We start from the raw sequence: 19,053 nt of genomic DNA on the forward strand, positions 1-19,053 counted from the left end.
TTCATAGTTAGCTTGTGATCCACTGTGACCCCCAAATTCCTTTCCGTAATACTCCTTCCTAGGCAGTCATTTCTTATTTTGTATGTGTGCACCTGATTGCTCCTTTCTAAGTGGAGTACTTTGCATTTGTCCTTATTGAATTTCATCCTATTTACTTCAGACCATTTCTCCAGTTTGTCCAGATCATTTTGAATTTTAACCCTATCCTCCAAAGCACTTGCAGCCCCTCCCAGCTTGATATCATCCACAAACTGTATAAGTATACTCTCTATGCCATGATCTAAATCATTGATGAAGATATTGAATGGAAACGTATCCAGAACTGATCCCTGCAGGACCCCACTCATTATGCCCTTCCAACATGACTGTGAACCACTGATAACTACTCTCTGGGAACGGTTTTCCAACCAGTTTTGCACCCACCTAATTGTAGCTCCATCTAGGTTGCATTTTCCTAGTTTGTTTATGAGAAGGTCATGCAAGACAGTATCAGAAACTTTACTAAAGTCAAACTATACCATGTCTAGTGCTTCCCCCCTATTCACAAGGCTTGTTACCTTGTCAAAGAAAGCTATCAAGTTGGTTTGACACAATTTGTTCTTGACAAATCCATGCTGACTGTTACTTATCACCTTATTTTCTTCTAGGCGTTTGCAAACTGATTGCTTAATTATTTGCTCCATTATCTTTCCAGGTACAGAAGTTAAGCTGACTGGTATGTAATTCCCCAGGTTGTCCTTATAATTGCCCTTTTCCAGTCTTCTGGAATGTTTCCTGTCTTCCATGACTTTTCCAAGATAATTGCTAATGGCTCAGATATCTCCTCAGTCAGCTCCTGGAGGAGTCTAGGATGCATTTCATCAGGCCCTGGTGACTTGAAGACCTCTAACTTATCTAAGTAATTTTTAACGTGTTCTTTTCCTGTTTTTGCCTGTAATCCTACCTCATTTTCACTGGCATTCACTATGTTAGATGTCCAATTGCCACCAACCTTCTTGGTGAAAACTGAAACAAAGAAGTCATTAAGCACCTCATCCATTTCCACATTTTCTGTTATTGTTTCCCCACCTCGTTGAGTAATGGACCTACTCTATCCTTGGTCTTCCTCTTGCTTCTAATGTATTTGTAGAATGTTTTCTTCTTACCCTTTATGTCTCTAGCTAATTTGATCTTGTTTTGTGCTTGGCCTTTCTATCCCTACATACATGTGTTATTTGTTTATATTCATCGTTTGTAATTTGACCAAGTTTCCACTTTTTGTAGGACTCTTTCTTGATTTTTAGATCATTGAAGATCTCCTGGTTAAGCCGGGGTGGTCTCTTGCCAGACTTCCTATCTTTCCTACGCAGTGGGGTAGTTTGCTCTTGCGCCCTTAATAATGTCTCTTTGAAAACTGCCAACTGTCTTCAATTGCTTTTCCCCTTAGATTTGCTTCCCATGGGATTCTACCTACCAACTCCCTGAGTTTGCTAAAGTCTGCCTTCTTGAAATTCATTGTCTTTATTGTGCCGTTCTCCCTCCTACCATTGCTTAGAATAGGGAACTCTACCATTTCATGTAAAAGCGGCAAAGAGTCCTGTGGCACCTTATAGATTAACAGGTTTCAGAGTAGCAGCCGTGTTAGTCTGTATTCGCAAAAAGAAAAGGAGGACTTTTGGCACCTTAGAGACTAACAAATTTATTAGATATGCATCCGATGAAGTGAGCTGTAGCTCACGAAAGCTTATGCTCTAATAAATTTGTTAGTCTCTAAGGTGCCAAAAGTACTCCTTTTCTTTTTATAGATTAACAGACGTATAGGAGCATGAGCTTTTGTGGGTGAATACCCACTTCGTCGGATGCATGTCATGTATTCACCCACGAAAGCTCATGCTCCAAAACATCTGTTAGTCTATAAGGTGCCACAGGACTCTTTGCCGCTTTTACAGATCCAGACTAACACAGCTGCCCCCTCTGATACTTTCTACCATTTCATGATCACTTCCACCCAAGCTGCCTTCCACTTTCAAATTCTCAACCAGTTCTTCCCTACTTGTCAAAATCAAATCTAGAACAGCCTCCCTCCCCCGCCCCGGTTGCTTTCTCCACCTTCCGAAAAAAAAATTGTCTCCAATAAATTCCAAGGACTTGTTGGATAATCTGTGCCCTGCTGTGTTATTTTCCACAACAGATGTCTGGGTAGTTGAAGTCTCCCATCACCACCAAGTACATAAGGTTGTTATTTACTGACTTGTCCTAATTTGCTAAAAACTGCCACTTGATGTAGCTAATTCCTACAGATCGCAGTTTCTCACACTCTAGGGTGTGTGAAACTGCTACCAGTAGGAATTTGTTACCTGTCTCAGGGAGAGGTAGTGAATTGTTACCATTAGCAGTCACCGATACATATGGTTGTTCTTATGTGCTGACTTGTCCTAATTTCCTAAAACTTGACAGTGGTGTGGGATGGAAGCATAAAGTGTTCAGCTTCCAAACGACCCTGCTTGGATTCATGTTAGTGGGACATGGGAAGGAAAATTTAAACTCTTAATTTCCTTAGGCTTCACCTTCAGTAGACTTCGATGCTGGTGGGATCTCTGACCATTACAGTTCATCCACTCAGCAGGCAGGCACTGGAACAATGCACTTGTCCTGCTGCCGGGACTGAGAAAGGTTCTGATCAAAGGGAGGGTAGATTCCAGCCACCTCCTGGGGTAATAGCTCATTGGAGATGGAAGGGCTTGTTCAGAAAGAGATTTTTGACGTCCGCAGGGTGAAGATGAGCCAGATGGGTTTGTCTCCAAGCAGATATATGTTATTCTCTGGGGGGCTGGGTAGAAAGAAGAGTGAAATATTTTTCATTTCCTATTTCCCCGACTGAGGGCCATCTATGCTCATCTGAAATTTTTCCTGGCAGAAGCAGTTCCTATCTATTTATTACAGAGTCAAAACATGGCTGCCATCACACAAAGGCATTAGTGGTGGTGGAGGTGAGAAGAGGGCTAAAGAAGTCCTTTCCCTCCCCCAAACACTCCCATGCATATGGAAGCCATAATGTTGCCGCTGCCTAAATACCCTGACGGCAAATGGGTAGGGGTGGAAGGCACGGCCAGCTGTACTGAGCACCCCAGAGGAGCCAGGCCCTGTGTGAATACAGAATACACCTATTCTGTACTGGGTGAGGGCAACCCTCACTCCCCAGGGCTCCGGGATAGGTCCATCAGTGGCTGTTAGCCAGGATGGGCAAGGATGCCACACCATGCTCTGAGAGTCTCTGTTTGCCCGAAGCTGGGAGCGGATGACAGGGATCACTCGGTAATTGCCCCGTTCTGTTCATTCCCTTTGAAGCACCAGGCGCTGGCTACTGTTGGAAGACAGGCCATTGGGCGAGACGGGCCTTTGGTCTGACCCAATATGGCCGTTCTTATGTAAAAAATTAATTATAATAAAAATGTTGAGTACAGAAACTCCCAACACCAGCCAAAAGCGATCCCTTGGGCAACGCAGCTCTGTCTGCTGGACACCTCGGCCGCGTAGGTGAGTTCACGTCAACACGTCTGGTCCTGAAGCCTTTCCCCCACCCCGGCTCCTCGCGAGCTGCCAGGGCGGAGCTCAGCCAGACCTGGCTCACAAATCACACGTTTAAATGAGACGGTTGGCCGACGTCGCCGACCGACACTGTCGGCACAAGCAGCAGCTGTGCGAGGAGGGCAGGCTTCGTCCCCGCTGTCCTGTCTCAGGGCTCAGGTCTTTCGCCCCCCGCACTGGATCTGCTTCGACCGTGGGTCTGAACGTTTCCATTTCCACGCCACTTTCCAACCGACGGGTAAATTGGCAGCACTGCATGGGACTCGTTGACCACGGGGGGGGTGTTGGGGAAAGGCGGGGGGGTGCACAGCCCCCTGCGGGGGGCGGGGGGGGTGCACAGCCCCCTGGGGGGGCGGGGGGGTTAGGGAAGGTCGCCCATGCTGGGCGCTGCTGCCTGGGGGAGGGGAAATAAACAAGCCCCTTTGCCCCCCCCATTTCTGCAGACACGGGGGGGTCGCAGCCCCCGGGGTCACTGTTCCCCCCCCCATGCCCCTGCCTCGCCCCTGGGCTTAACCCCGCTCCCCCCCCCCGTTACCCCTCAGCCCCTCCGGTTCCTGGGCCCCCGCCCCTCCGAGTCAACTTCCGGCCCCCGCAGATCCGGCCCCCCCTTTACCCCCTGTCCAAAGCAGAAGAACCCCCGGGCTAGGACGGGCAGGGGGAAGGGCAGCGGCTTCAGCAGCCGTTACTGAGCATGCTCCGTTCGCCCGCGCATGCCCAGTGCGCCCCCCGCGCCGCCCGGTCCCGCAGGGAGCCGCGTCCCGCCCCGGCCGGAGCCTCCCCCGCCCCCCCCCGCGGAGCCCCCGAGCGACGGGGCCGGGGCCGGGAACATGCCCAGCGGGGGCTCGGCTCAGGTAGGCGGCTCCGGGGCCCGAGCTCGGGGGAACAGCGGCGGGGGCGGCCGGGGCCGGGCTGCGGGCGAGCGGCACAAAGGGCGGCGTGACCCCCCCCCCCCGCCCTACGGGGTCTCCCCCCCGGCCCCCTCCCTGCCCGGTCCCCCCGCCCCACGGGGTCTCCCCCCCGGCCCCCTCCCTGCCCGGTCCCTCTGCCCCCCGGGGCCCCCCTCTGCCCCCCGGACCCCCAGGGTCTCCCCCCCGCCCCCTCCCTGCCCGGTCCCCCCGCCCCACGGGGTCTCCCCCCTGGCCCCCTCCCTGCCCGGTCCCTCTGCCCCCCAGGGCCCCCCTCCGCCCCCGGGCCCCCAGGGTCTCCCCCCCGGGCCCCCTCCCTGCCCGGCCCCCCCGGGCCCCCGGGGTCTCCCCCCGGGCCCCCTCCCTGCCCGGCCCCCCCGCCCCACGGGGTCTCCCCCCCGGCCCCCTCCCTGCCCGGTCCCTCTGCCCCCCAGGGCCCCCCTCCGCCCCCGGGCCCCCAGGGTCTCCCCCCCGGCCCCCTCCCTGCCCAGTCCCTCTGCCCCCCGGGGCCCCCCTCTGCCCCCCGGACCCCCAGGGTCTCCCCCCGGGCCCCCTCCCTGCCCGGCTCCCCCGCCCCCCGGGCCCCCTCCCTGCCCGACCCCCCCAGGCTCCCCCGCCCCCCAGGGTCTCCCCCCCGGGCCCCCTCCCTGCCCGGCCCCCCCGGGCCCCCAGGGTCTCCCCCCCGCCCCCTCCCTGCCCGGCCCCCCTGCCCCACGGGGTCTCCCCCCCGCCCCCTCCCTGCCCGGCCCCCCCACCCCACGGGGTCTCCCCCCCGGCCCCCTCCCTGCCCGGTCCCTCTGCCCCCCGGGGCCCCCCTCCGCCCCCGGGCCCCCAGGGTCTCCCCCCGGGCCCCCTCCCTGCCCAGCCCCCCCACCCCCCGGGGCCCCCCGGGCCCCCTCCCTGCCCGACCCCCCCAGGCTCCCCTGCCCCCCAGGGTCTCCCCCCCGGGCCCCCTCCCTGACCAGTCCCTATGCCCCCCAGGGCCCCCCCAGCCCCACGGGGTCTCCCACCCCCAGGCCCCTTCCCTGCCCGGCCCCTCTCCCCCCCAGGGCCTCCCCCCGGGGCTCCCCCTCCTCCCCAGAGCCTCCCTGCTCAGCCCCCCCGGTCCCCCGCCCCCTGGGGTCTCCCCCCCGGGGCTCCCCCTCTGCCCCCCAGGGCCTCCCTGCTGCTTCAAGGGGCCGCGCTGGGGAAGTGGCAGGGAGATGGCACCAAACTCAGCCCAGGGGCGGCCCCTTAAAGCCCCAGCGCCAGGGCAGCCATGAATTCTGGTCACTGCCTTTCAGCTCCCTGAAACGCCGGCTGCTCCTCCCTGCCCCACGTCTGCTCCAGAGGGGTAACCTGAGCTTGGGGCTCACCCGGCACTGATACCGGGGCTGGGCACTGGTGTGTCAGCAGCAGGGCTCCCAAGGAAACCGGCACCGCCAAACCCCACTCAGGATCCACCAGAGTCCTTCAAGTCCCAGGCTCAGAAACTGGGGGCCGGCCAGTGACCTGTCCTGCCATGGGCACGCTGTAAAGGAAGGGGCAGTTGTTTCCCCAGACAAGCGGCTCCTTCCTGCCTGGCACGCCCCTCTGCAGGGTAGCAGTGCCCTCTCCCTGGGCACAGCTTGCCTGTTCTTGGGCACCCCTAGAAATGCCCATTTTTCTGAAACAAGGAACCAGCATGGCCACGCTTTGGGGCCTGCTCCTGCTGGGACGCAGAGAGCCTTCCACAAGCGCGGAAGCGGCTGATGCTGGCCCCCTCGCAGGACAGACTCCGCAGACAGCCCTTCGGGTGTTACTAAAGCGCAGGAACCTTCCTCTGCAGCATGGGGCCCAGGTCACTTGCAGGTTTAAACTAGTGTAAATGGTGGATTCTGTCATCTGAAGTCTTTAAACCATGATTTGAGGATGTCAGTCACTCAGCCATAGGTGAGGGATCTGTTACAGGAGTGGGTGGGCGAAGTTCTGTGGCCTGCGATGTGCAGGAGGTCAGACTAGATCATGATGGTCCCATCTGGCCTTAGAGTCTAGGGGGTGTCTTTCCATGGGGGAGGGATCATGGGAAATCCACCTAGTTGATCCTAGTGGATGATTCCTGCTCAGTGCTCCAGGAGAAAATGACTCCATCTCCGAGACCCCTGCCCGTGCGCCCTGGGTCTGCTTAGACCCCGAACTGGCAGCCAGTTTAAGCCAGGTCCATGGGCGGAGGAAAGGCTGTGGCTAAAGGCCTTTGATATCACTACTTATTGGCATCCAACTAACTGTCACTTTTTCTCTTGAACCGTGGTCTAGGGGGAGATTTTCATAAGCAATTCGTGATTGACAGCACCTCAGTGTTTGAGTGCCCAACTAGAGACTCTGTAGAGGGGCCTGGTTTTCACGGGGAATTGAGCATCCGCTCTCTGGAGAGAAAAACAACAACCCTCTTTAATGTGTCACAAGTGTGACCCCCAGAGTCACTCGGCACTTCTGAAAATCTGCACTGTGGTGAATTGGGCATGTTTCTCCAGCATTGGAGACTACCAGCGGTTTGCCCTGTGAGCAGAAAGACATGCTCTGTATTGACCCTAAGCTGTCCTGGTTAGAGGAATGCCCACCTGGTCCTAGTGCTGGTTTGGACACTGACCGGCAGCTGATTACATACGATATACGGGTCTCCATCTAAAAACACAGGCTTCATAAAAGCAACCACAGGTGTTGTGACAGCTGGAAGAGGATTGGTTACCCAATGCACGGGTCTTAGAGCCATCCAACGATAAGATTCCTCTGGCAAAGATGTGACGTGGGGCTGAAAATGCACCAGTGTGTGGAGGGCCGGCTGACGTGGGGCATCAGTGGTGCACAGCCCTAGCTGTGAACTTTGCCTCTGGTGAATTCATTTGATGTTATGCACTGATCTGCCTAGACATGAAAGCTAAATTAAGGTTAAAGACCAAAATAGTCAGGAAACTAATTATATTGGTATTGCTAGGAGCCTATTACCAGATCCCCCAGGCACGGGTGGGTACACTTAAAAGAATATCACTTCCTAGGAAAGTCGCAAGCTGCCCTCCTCTTCCTTCTGAGGTGGTTATTTCCAAAAACAGCAGTGCTGGGGGCAGCTAATTAGTGTGTTAGGAGAAGGCTGGCAAATGGACACAAGGCTTGCAACACTCCCTGAGGCTTGGAAGACTCACTGAGTCCAATTTCTGTTGGCTGTGCAAGAGTTATGCAAGGCAAAGTAAGAATTCAGGTTCTCACTGCAACCTCCACTCACCCACATGGCACGGATATATACAGATTTGGATCACTGGTTAGGCTGCTGAGTGCTTCCTTCATCTATGCTGCATGTGCACCGTGAGTGAGTGCGCCCCGCTGTGTGGAACTGACATGTTCCTTCCGCAACATGCCGACCAGCTCCTCGGCTGGTGGGGATGGGTATAAACATCACTGATGTCCAAGGGGCTAGTGCTGGCTTGTGCCAGCTGAGGAGCTGGACCTCACTGTGTTTTGGGGGAGCTCCAAACCATAGGTCTTGTCCACACCAGGCCTTTCTGCCCAAGCCGTCCCTCTTAGCCTCTGGCGCTGCTCTGCCAGCGGGAGTGCCAGCGTAGATCAGCCATTGGTGTTTTCACTGCCTTGCTTTCTAGACCTCCAGCTCTGCTCAGATCAGGACACGGTGGTTAAAATGCCAGGGCCAGCTGTCATCCTGTGTACACCAGCACCCCCATTGCTGCTATGGGTGGAGCTGAACCTGGGATGGTGAAGTTGGGAAATTTTTGGAAATAAGCTTTGGTTAGACACTGCCCCGGATGGTAGCGATGGGAGTTCGATCCTCCGGCCCAGTGCAGGTTTATCCGGCTTCCAGCTTTGGGTACTCAAAAGCCACATTTTAACATTATTTTGACCCAACGGTATTATAATGTGGTTTCTTCTTGGCTGTGTGGATAGAGAAAACAGCCCCCCAAAACACCTCCCCCCACTTTAATCATATAAGGGGGCCACAGTTTAACACTCCTCTATATCAAAGATAAAACATGTTTCCTCACATGGTTGTAACATACGTTTTCTTTTCCCCCTCATGACAATCCAGCTGCTATTTCTGTAGCTTAGACAGAGCCCAAGGTATGTGCCTGATTTCAACACTCCCACTCTTGCCCCCATCTTCCTAGTTTAAAGATACTCCTGTAACCTCTGGGTAACCCGCCCAATCCCATTTGCCCAGAAACAAGTGCCCAGCCTTCTTAGGGGTAACCAGCCTTCAGTGCCTGGGGGAGCCCGTCTGGCTCAGCTGAAGGCAATAGGAGCTTGGTCATCTCAAGCTTCTTCTGTGTCCAGAGGTGTCCCGGTCCCTGGGGGGCGTAAGCCCCCGTGGCTTTTTGAGCTCTCTCGTGCTGGAGTGTTGAGCTTTCCGGTGGCTTTGCCTTTGCTCAGGAGCCATTTGGGTGAAGCACATTTTATTTCTCTGCCCTGCCCAGGCACCTGGTTTTAACAACAAACACATTTCTACTCGTTTTCGTTCACCAGCATGATGATTCAGTTAAACCAAAATGTCAGTGCTTGTACCGGTGCAGTAGAACCTCAGAGTTACGAACTGACCGGTCAACTGCACACCACATTTGGCACTGGAAGTACCTAATCGGGCAATAACAGAGACCAAAAAAAAAAAGAAAAGCAAATACCGTACTGTGTTAAATATAAACTACAAAAATAAAGGGAAAAGAAAACAGCATTTTTTCGGCATAGTGAAATTTCAAAGTTGCATTAAGTCAGTGTTCAGTTGTAAACTTTTGAAAGAACAATCTTAACGTTTCATTCAGAGTTATGAACAACCTGCATTCCCGAGGGGTTCGTAACTGTGAGATTCTACTCTACTGAACGGCTCCTAGCATGAGCACCCAGCTGAGGAAACGAAGGTGAATTCTCTCGTGTGTCTCAGCAAAATAATTGGTAAAGACCAACTGGTTTGTGTCATTTGTAGGGACTGTTTAAAAGCCTCTGTCAGAAGTCCCACACTAGAAACTGCCAAGGACACTGAAGGGAGTCATGGAGCAAGAGATAAGGTTCTGTTGTGGATCGGTGACTGGCTACGAGATGGGACTAGACAGTCGATGTTCAGCATGGCCAAAGGGGCACAGAGCATGCTGCAGTGTTCTAACCTAGGGCTGGTTTTTAATATGTTCATTAATTACCTGGAAAATGGGGTGAGTAGCCAGGTGGCAAAAAACCACAGCAGACATACAGGGTTAGTCAAGTTTAGAGGAGACTGTGAGGAACTAGCAGGGGTGCCATTTAGGGGGGGGAATGGGATGGCTCTAGCCCCCCCCCCTTCTGTATGGGAGGTCTACTCACCCTAGCCCCAGACAGAGCTCTTAACTGCAACAGCTTCAGTATGATATGTGATGAGTTCGGAAGCTGGGAGCAGCACAGTCTTTGGGGCAGGGAGTTTGTTTACAAACAGGCTGGGTGATTAAGATAACAAAAGGCTTGTCATTAAAGTAAATTAAGGATCCTTACATGATCCTGAAATCACTGCCAGGCAATTCGGTTAAAAGATAGGAAACAAAGGGTAGGAATAAATGGTCAGTTTTCAGAATGGAGAGAGGTAAATAGTGGTGTCCCCCGGGGGTCTGTTCTGGGACCAGTCCTATTCTACATATTCATAAATGATCTGGGAAAAGGGGTAAACAGTGAGGTGGCAAAATTTGCAGATGATACAAAACTACTCAAGATAGTTAAGTCCCAGGCAGGCTGAAAAGAGCTACAAAAGGATCTCTCAAAACTGGGTGACTGGGCAACAAAATGGCAGATGAAATTCACTGTTGATAAATGCAAAGTAATGCACCTTGGAAAACATAATCCCAACTCTACATGCAAAATGATGGGGTCTAAATTAGCTGAACCCATCAATAAAGCGACCTTGGAATCTTTGTGGATAGTTCTCTGCATACATCTGTTCAATGTGCAATGGCAATTAAAAAAGCTTCCAAAATATTGGGAATTGTTAGGAAAGGGATAGATAAGACAGAAAATATCATATTGCCTCTATATAAATCCATGGTGCGCCTACACCTTGAATACTGCGTGCAGATTTGGTCACCCTATCTCAAAAAAGATACATTGGAATTGGAAAAGGTCCAGAAAAGGGCAGCAGAAATGATGAGGGGTCTGGAACGGCTGCCGTATGAGGAGAGCTGAATAAGACTGGGATTTTTCAGCTTGGAAAAGAGACGGCTCAGGGGGGATCTGATAGAGGGATGGAGAAAGTGAATAAGGAAGAGTTATTTACTCCTTCACATAACACAAGGGCTAGGGGTCACCAAATGACATTAATAGGCAGCAGATTTCAAACAAACAAACAAACAAACAAACAAAGTGTTTCTTCACAGTCAACATGTGGAACTCGTTGCCAGGGGATGTTGTGAAGGCCAAGACTAGAACAGGGTTCAAAAAGAATTAGATAAATTCATGGAGAGTAGGTCCAGCAATAGCTATTAGCCAGGTGGGCAGACATCCATGCATGTCCCTTGCCTCTCTTTGCCAGAAGCTGGGAATGGGCAACAGGGCAACTTGATGATTCCCTGTTCTGTTCATTCCCTCTGGAGCGCCTGGTATTGGCCACTGTTGGAAGACAGGATACTGGGCTAGATGGACCTTTGGTCTTACCCAGTATGGCCATTCTGATGTTCTTCTATAGAACCCAGATGTATCTGCTCCCTACTGTAACCCACTAGACCCCACTCCCCTCCCAGAGCTGGGATAGAACCCAGGAGTCCTGATGGGCACAAGCTCGCTCTCTCTCTCTCTCTCTCCAGAGTTAGTAATAAAGTAAGAATATACATTAAAATTTTAAACCTAACCAGTGTCCCTTAAGTGATTTGCCACAAGATGTCAGAACATGTTGTTAGAGTTGAGTGGGTCTAATATTTATTTAAATTTTTTTTATAAAGGAATTAGATACAGGGCTCCTGGCAGCTAATTGCTAAATTACCTGCCAAAAAACTAGAGTTTTCAAATGCCTACATAGCCCCAGGAATCAAGGTTAAAGTTGCCCCCCCCCCCCGCCAAATCTGAAATGGCGCCCCTGGGAACGAGAAAGACCTAGCCAAGACAGGTGAACGGGCAACACCACAGTAGATGAAATTCAGTGCTAACAAATGCAGAGCAAGGCAGTTTGGAAAGATCCATTTGAGCTATTTATTCATGTGTCTGGATTCTAGATCAATTGTCACCACTCAGACAAAGAGCTGGGTGTTATTGCGACAGAACAATGGAAACCTCCGCTCCATGTACAACACTGGCCCAGAAAAGTATGTGACGTGTTAGTGTGCCCAAAGATACAGCAAATATCACACTGACATCGTGTGTCAGGGGTATGCCCTGCCCTGAATATTGTGTTCAGTTCTGGTCAGCCTGTCCCATCAGTTCAATAGCACATACAAAGGGAGTTCAGGGACTGGTGGCAAATTAGAGACCAGGAGGGACTTGTGAGTGAGGCAAGATTGAGACTGTTTAGTTTAGAGAGGAGATGAATGAGAGAGGACAGGATTGAGGTATAAGAACTGACTGGCATAGGGAGGATAAATTTTCTGCTCCTGTTTATCCTCTTGCCCAGTGCAAGAGCAAGGGAACTTTTAGTGACATGAAAGTGAAAGGCAGCAGAAATTGAAAAATGCAAAATTAGAATGCGGAACTCATTGCCACATGGCAATATTGAGTCCAGGAGCTTTGCAGAATTCAGAAAAACATTAAGCACTTATGGTTAATGCAAGCATCCAATGTTACATTAGACAGGATAATTAAATATAATTATGGAAACTATAAATTCTGCTTCAGGGCCTGAGCTGATAGCAATCACAAAGACTTTTCCCCTAGAAGCAGGTCATTCGCATTCTGTGACATGGTTTCTTGTGCTTCCATTGAAGTAACTGGTACTGCCGCTGTTGGAGAGCGGGGCCACTGCTCAGACCTGGTATGGCAACTCCTAAATTCTTGTGTCAGCAGTGAGTGGATTATCGCTGTGACTCGAAAATGCCCCGTCCCCGGACAAGGGTCAGGGCTGTAAGGGGCAGGATGCTGCTGATATAGAAGATGCTAACCAGATGACAATTTGTGATTTCAGGCTCCGGTGACATTTGAGGATGTTGCAGTCTATTTCTCGCCGGAGGAGTGGAAGGAGTTAGTGGAATGGCAGAAAGAGCTGTACTGGGACGTGATGAAGGAGAATTATGAGCTTGTCACCTCGCTAGGTAAAGAGACACATTTGTGCTACTGGGGGCCGTGCAACACATGAAAAGCCACGTCACCAGACAGTTACGTGGGATTCTCCCTGTGTGGAGTGTGTGAGAATTGTATCTCTGACAATTCTCAGCTCTTGGGGGAATGAACAGGCAGGGAAGCGCCTGCTAGCAAGGTCCTGCAGTCTCATTTTTAAGTGGTGTTCATTTCCTAGACAAAATACTCCAGGCTGCAGTTAAGCTGGTGCATGGATGGATAACTTTAGCGGGATAAAATGCTACAGGGTGTTGTAAACCAAACCAAGAATTCTGAATCCAGGAAATTCAAATTTAAATCTAAGCAGCTACGGTAAGAAACACACAGTGAAGGCTCAGAACACCTTAACTCTGCCCTCCAGTGAGGTCACGCAATGACTGCAGTGTTATGAGTAAAGGCACTTCAGTATTTGTGGTTCCAGAAGAGAAACTGGTTTTAAAAGACACATTAGATGTCGTTTCCCCCTCGTGTCACGCCACGTGACATGGTGACGGTCAGAACTGCAATCGCTCCATTTCCCTTCGGAAGAAAAGGCTATCAGTATCTGAAAGCAGGTGGCAGAACTGGACGCTGAGGCCAGCTGATAGCAACGGTAACGATCAGGCTGTAACTGAGTGCGGGCGAGACCAGCCAGCCGGCACACTGACCAGAATGCTTCACTTCCCTGTGAGGATTTGCATCAGAGGGGCGTGGGAGTTTGGAGGGGGGGATTCTGTGAGGCGGGGGTGTGTTTGGGTGCTAAGGGCGAGGGAGTGGCAGTGTGGACAGCTGGGGAAGGGTACCAGGGTTCGAGATGGCTAGAGCTGTTGGAGAAGATGATTTCAGCAACGCTTGGAACCGCAGCCAGTTTGATATGGGTCACCACATTCCCTGAACCGCGCTGGCAGGACCCATTTTTTCCCACAGCTCGTGTGAACCTCACGCCCGCTACCCAGATGCCATGAGAGCGGCGCGGAGGGAGAGAGCTGCACGGGCAGCTCCGTGTGTATAGGAGCCATAACTTCTCCTGGTACAAGGACAAGGGCATTCCATGAAATTGAAAGGTACCTGTGAAGGGCTGCACTCAGCCCAGGTGCGCCTTCTTGAGGCTGGGAGTTAGCTTTTGCCCCATATGCCCCCCCCTCGTCTGCTTCCGCTCTTTCTTTGTGACTTATAGTGCTCCCTCTTCGTGACTTGCCTCTGCAGCCCGGTTGCTGCACAATCCCCCAACCCCCAGGGCGTTAGGAACAATCTTTTCCTACAGGCTGCATATTCTAATGGTCCTCGCCCCTTCCTCTGAAGCCAGTGTGATTAGTCATGGTCCAACAGGAGAGGGGACTGGATAGCTGATGGTCTGATCCAGACTGGCGACTCCTGTGTGCTTTAATGTTTCCACGAGCCGGTTTCAGAGCTGGCAGAATTCAGCGGAAGCTGATAGAGCTTTATCCTCCAGCTTGTAACCTGGCCGCTGGGTGCAGGCATGCACATGGGGAAGTGGAAGTAGCCGGGCAATGAGGCAGTGTCAGGGAATGGGAGCTGATGTACAGTACAGGATGAGTGACTAGCCGGCAGGAGGATTGGTGATAAAGTTGCACCCACTTAAAGACTTCGGTCTCAGCGGAGGGTAGGTGAATTTTCTCCAGGACAGGACCAGCAGCATGGAAGCCCGGGGTTCATTTTAAGGCCATGGGGCTTCCAATAAGTACATAAAGTGATTTCCCAGATAGCGAACAGCTTTCAAATTGGACCCCAACGTGTTTCCCATCCTCCTCCAGCTGCTTCTCCTACTAGCCCCTCTGTGTGGTCTCCTGGGCTGCCCTTTCTGAGTGTGAGAAACTCTGGGATGGGGGGAATCAGCAGCTAGCTTTCCTCCTCGGATCCTCTGCTGAGGGAGCCCGGCTGCAGTGAGGCCGATCCAGCCATGCTGCTGACAGTGGCTAGGCAGATGCTGAGTTAAGACTGTTGCTAATTGTATACCCATGTGCTCGCTTTATTGGTATCCCATCACCTCCCTCCCCGTAGCCCCATTTGTTTGTCTCCCTCAGCTGTTGTGTTTTGATACAACCTAGAGTGGGAGCTGTCTGGGGCAGGGACTGTCTGACGTCTCTTCACTGCATGTCTTACTCAGTGCCTGGCAAAATGGGACCCTGGTCCTTGACTGCGTCCCTAGGTGCTGCAGACCTTAATGCTCCCAATGGTGATGCAAGAGCGTGAGTGCCAACCTCAGTGCAGCCTGTTAAAAACCAGGGCAGAAACCCCAGCCAGACATGGGAGATGTGGGTCTGAGCAGGGACCCGGCCTGTCCGCATCACAAAAATAATACATAACAATAATTCTGAGATTCCAAATGTGTTTCTCCCAGGAAGGTTAACAGCCCCTGGGGGTTTGCAATTAATAGAAACTTTTGTTTAAACGAGAAACGTTTCTTTTGCCACCATCACATGGAATAACATCTGGTCTGTTGTTTTCTCTTTAGTAGATGATGAGATTGTGAATGAAAGTATGGAGGAGAAGAATCAGGAGGAAGATGCTGAAAACCTGCTTCCAGTCAAGACCTTTTCAGTGAAGCTTAAAGAGAAAGTTTCCCAAAGTTCAGTGAAGGTGAAAAACTGCCTGAGTCAGAGCAAACTCCAGACAACGCAGAGAAACTCGTTAGGAAACACGCAAGGGATATCCACAAACAGCACGGCTCAGCAGAAAGCCCAGGTGACGGAGAGACCAGACGCCCTTCAGGAATTCAAGCGAAGCTGTGTGGAGAAGACAGATCTCCTAATACGACAGAGGAACCACAAGAGGGAGAGGCCATTTCCCTGCAGTGAGTGTGGGAAATGCTTCTCTCAGAAAGGGGACCTGAAGATCCACCTGAGAATCCACACAGGGGAGCGGCCGTACGCATGCACCGAGTGCGGGAAAAGCTTCACCCAGAGGGGATACCTGAAGATCCACCTGAGACTCCACACAGGGGAGAAGCCCTTTCCATGCACCGAATGTGGAAAAAGGTTCCCATCGAAGGGGGATCTCAAAATGCACCAGAGAAAGCACACTGGGGAGAGGCCCTTTCTGTGCAGTGAATGTGGGAAGAGCTTCACTCGCAAGGTGGACCTCAAAGTCCACCAGAGGAAACACACGGGAGAGAGGCCCTTCGCTTGCACCGAGTGCGGGAAGAGTTTTACTTCCAAGGGCTATCTCAAGATACACCTGGGACAGCACAAGGGGAAGAGGCCGTTCACATGTCTGGAGTGCGGGAAAAGCTTCATTTCCAAGGGCTCCCTCAAGGCGCACCAGAGAATCCACACAGGCGAGACGCCCTTCACATGCACTGAGTGTGCGAAGAGCTTCACCACCAAGGGCTATCTCAAGATACACCAGAGGCTGCACACGGGGGAGACCCCATATCCCTGTGCCGAGTGTGGGAAGCGCTTCACCACCAAGGGCTATCTGAAGATACACCAGAAAATCCACACGGACGGGACCCCCTTCATCTGCAGTGATTGTGGGAAGAGCTTTGCCACCATGCGATATCTCAAGATGCACCAGAGAAGCCACACGGGGGAGACCACATTCACCTGCGCGGAGTGTGGGGAGAGCTTCGCCCAGAAGGGTTATCTCCGCATCCACCAGCGGATGCACACAGGGGAGGGCCTGTTCACCTGCTCTGACTGTGGGAAAAGCTTCACTGCCAAGTACCTGCGGATCCACCAGCGAATGCACACGGGGGAGAGGCCCTTCACTTGCACGGAATGTGGGAAAAGCTTCACCGCGGAGGGGTCTCTGAAAATCCACCTGAAGATCCACAGCAGGGTGCTGCTGAGTATATGCACCGACTGCGGGAAAAGCTTCTCCTCCATGCGCTATCTGAAGGTGCACCAGAAAACCCATTCCCAAGAGCCAGTGATACTACCCAGCGAAAGTGGGGACGGTTTCCCGCAGAAGACGCTTGCCACTGTCCCTCAGAAAGCCCACCGAGAGATGATCTCATTTACCTGCAAGGACTGTGGGAAAAGCTTTTGCCAGAAGTCTAATTTAATAACGCACCAGAAAGCCCACGCGCAGGAGAGACAGGTTCTAACACACAGGCCCAGCGCCGGCCCTGCTGCCGCACCACTGACATCAGTGAAGTTGCACCCAGTGAATTTGGCTCAGGAAGTTTTAAGAGCAGGGAAAGATCATCTCGACCCAAATCCCTATCCCCTGGTCATGGATTTAAAGCCCAGCTTCCAGTTTGCTCTGCAGACCTGTCCACTTTCCCCAGGAGTAAATCTAGGTGTCTCTTGAGCTCATGTGGCATCCCACTCCTGCTGATGACGTATTCCATGTGGTTATTGTTACCTTTTGCATGATGTTGCTCTGCCCAGGTTCCTCCATTTACTCCCAATTCCTAACCCTCCCTTATTGCACCCTTCCAAGGAAGCTGGATGGTACCCGGTCCTGCAGTGCCCCAGGTGGGGACTCACAAGAGCCTTACATGCTACCACATCCTTTGGTTTTCCTCCTCTTCTATCCATGCAGCATAGCATCTGGCCTGGCTTTTTTGCTGCAGCTTCGCATTGAGCAGGTGGTTTCAATGATTTTATCACAATCAATCCCACTTGCGTGCTGGGCGACTAGGGATACTGAGCATAGATTCCCCTCCATTGCTTGCTCGCTCACACACTAATTTCATTGAACTGCATTTCCGATCAGTCAGTGCAGTCACCTACACAATCCAGATCCTTTACCACCCAGTGCCCAGATCCGTATAATCTCTTCTGACTCCGTTTAGCATCACTTACACACCCTGAGCTCTGGGGCTGCATTCATCCTACGCATAACTTCATTGGAGGTACACTGGGGTGAATTGGGACTTTTCAGAAGCCTCCTTAGGATGGCAGAGGCCATAGAATTGACCCTGAGCCCTTCCACTCATCATCCAGTCTGTTGCTCCCTGTTGACTCCTGTTCTGGGAGTCGCGTGTTAGAGAAAGTTCACTGAAAACCCAAGTTAACGTAACAGATGAGCAAACTGCAAAAGAGGCCAGGAATCATCGACGTGCTCAGTGCACGAAAAGATCCCTCTGGAGGAGAAAGGGCAGAACTAGAGAGCAAGCCCAGGCCAGAAAGAACAAATGTTGCTTCTGGTGGTGGTGGAAGAGCAGTGTGTGAGAAGATCCACCTTCGAGGCCAAGGGAGACATTGCACACGCAGCTGTCAGATGTATGGGGAGGGAGGAAAGCCAAAGTCACTGAAATGGCCGCGTGGAGCCCATGACATTCATGCAGTAGGTCCCCCTACATTCTACAGCAGAGAACTTATAAGGGACCAACGGCAGGTGGTAAACAGCAGAAGAGCTGCTGGCAAGGGGTCCAAGCTAACTTGCTGGAGAAGGTGGAAGAGACTACAAGGATCATAATAATTATAGATGGAAAAGAGCTGCGAGATCATCTAAGCGCTTATGTGCCTGAGACCTGCCTCAGCCAGCTTCCTTCACTCCTGCATCTGTGTTTTAGGAGGCTCTGCTTCCCCCGGATATTGGGCCGGACGATTTCCTGGGAGACACTGGGCGACAGTGGCTGAGGAGAAGGTGTTCTGCCCCTTTCTCAGGTTTATTCCCACAGCAGCTGATATTGTGCCAGGCTCCCCTGGAGTTCTGCAGTTACTAACTCTGGACCTTATCCATGTGGGACAGGTCAAGCGGTAGCATCTTGTAGGGCCCTGTACTGATACAGCCTCTGGGGATGGGGCTGCCTTTCTCTCATCCCCACAGCCAGGCCTCTCCTGTGTCAGCTCCGCATGGCGTGTCCTGGGGCCAGAAGCAGCTTCCTTCTTTGTGAGGTGGTGCTCAGAGGGTCAGGTGTTCTGGCTGGTGCTCAGTATCTCTAACTTCTCACACTTCCCGGTGAATACCTCCCAGAAATTTTTAACACCAATGGTCGGCGCCTGTCCTGCAGGTTCCAGGGCTTGGAGATCTGGTTCTCCCAACTCCTTTACTGCTGCACAGGAATCATTCAGGATGTCCTTGATGTCTCCCAGTTGTCCTATACGCACCTCGGGAGCTGCCTTTGCTCCGAGCGCCTGTGGATGTTTATGGCTCAAGACAGCTCACGTGCTCATGTGATACTGACGGTGCTGCTGAGCAGGTAGGGCTGGGAGCCGGGGACTCCAGGGTTCTAACGGGCTCAGCTCTTGATTCCTTGTGTGGCCTTGAGTCACTGCCCCTCTCTGTGCTCCAGTTTTCCTTCTGTAAAAGGCAAGTGGGGCTGGCTCTCCAGCCACAAAGTGGAGCTAGTTCCTCTTGATCACAGCCCTGCATGCTGAGCGTCACTCTGAGAGGACACAGAGACGATCTCACTGGGGAAAATGGGTCACTCTCGGTCCCCTGACCTTCTTGA

At 52.3% G+C, this 19,053-nt stretch overlaps 2 protein-coding genes across 6 annotated transcripts in view; one reads left to right on the forward strand and one right to left on the reverse strand.

Moving 5' to 3' along the window:
* Positions 1-19,053, reverse strand: part of LOC119850710 — an 829,101-nt gene that overhangs the window by 661,168 nt on the left and 148,880 nt on the right. The gene's annotated exons all lie outside the window — the stretch shown is intronic.
* On the forward strand, positions 4,303-18,805 carry LOC119851648 (gastrula zinc finger protein XlCGF57.1-like). Of its 5 annotated transcripts, none has more exons than XM_038391822.2 (3): positions 4,303-4,418; positions 12,556-12,682; positions 15,163-18,805. In XM_038391822.2, exons 1-3 carry the CDS (start codon positions 4,395-4,397, stop codon positions 16,959-16,961), a joined length of 1,950 nt encoding a protein of 649 aa, XP_038247750.1. In that variant the 5' UTR covers positions 4,303-4,394; the 3' UTR covers positions 16,962-18,805. The 5 variants fall into 5 exon arrangements, with proteins under 5 accessions (XP_038247750.1, XP_038247751.1, XP_038247753.1 ...); XM_038391823.2 differs by having other exon boundaries at positions 15,166-18,805; XM_038391825.2 differs by lacking the exon at positions 4,303-4,418 and adding an exon at positions 13,614-13,750 and having other exon boundaries at positions 12,553-12,682.

This window comes from Dermochelys coriacea, chromosome 2 (genome assembly GCF_009764565.3).
Source record: "Dermochelys coriacea isolate rDerCor1 chromosome 2, rDerCor1.pri.v4, whole genome shotgun sequence".
NCBI classification, from domain to species: Eukaryota; Metazoa; Chordata; order Testudines; family Dermochelyidae; genus Dermochelys; species Dermochelys coriacea.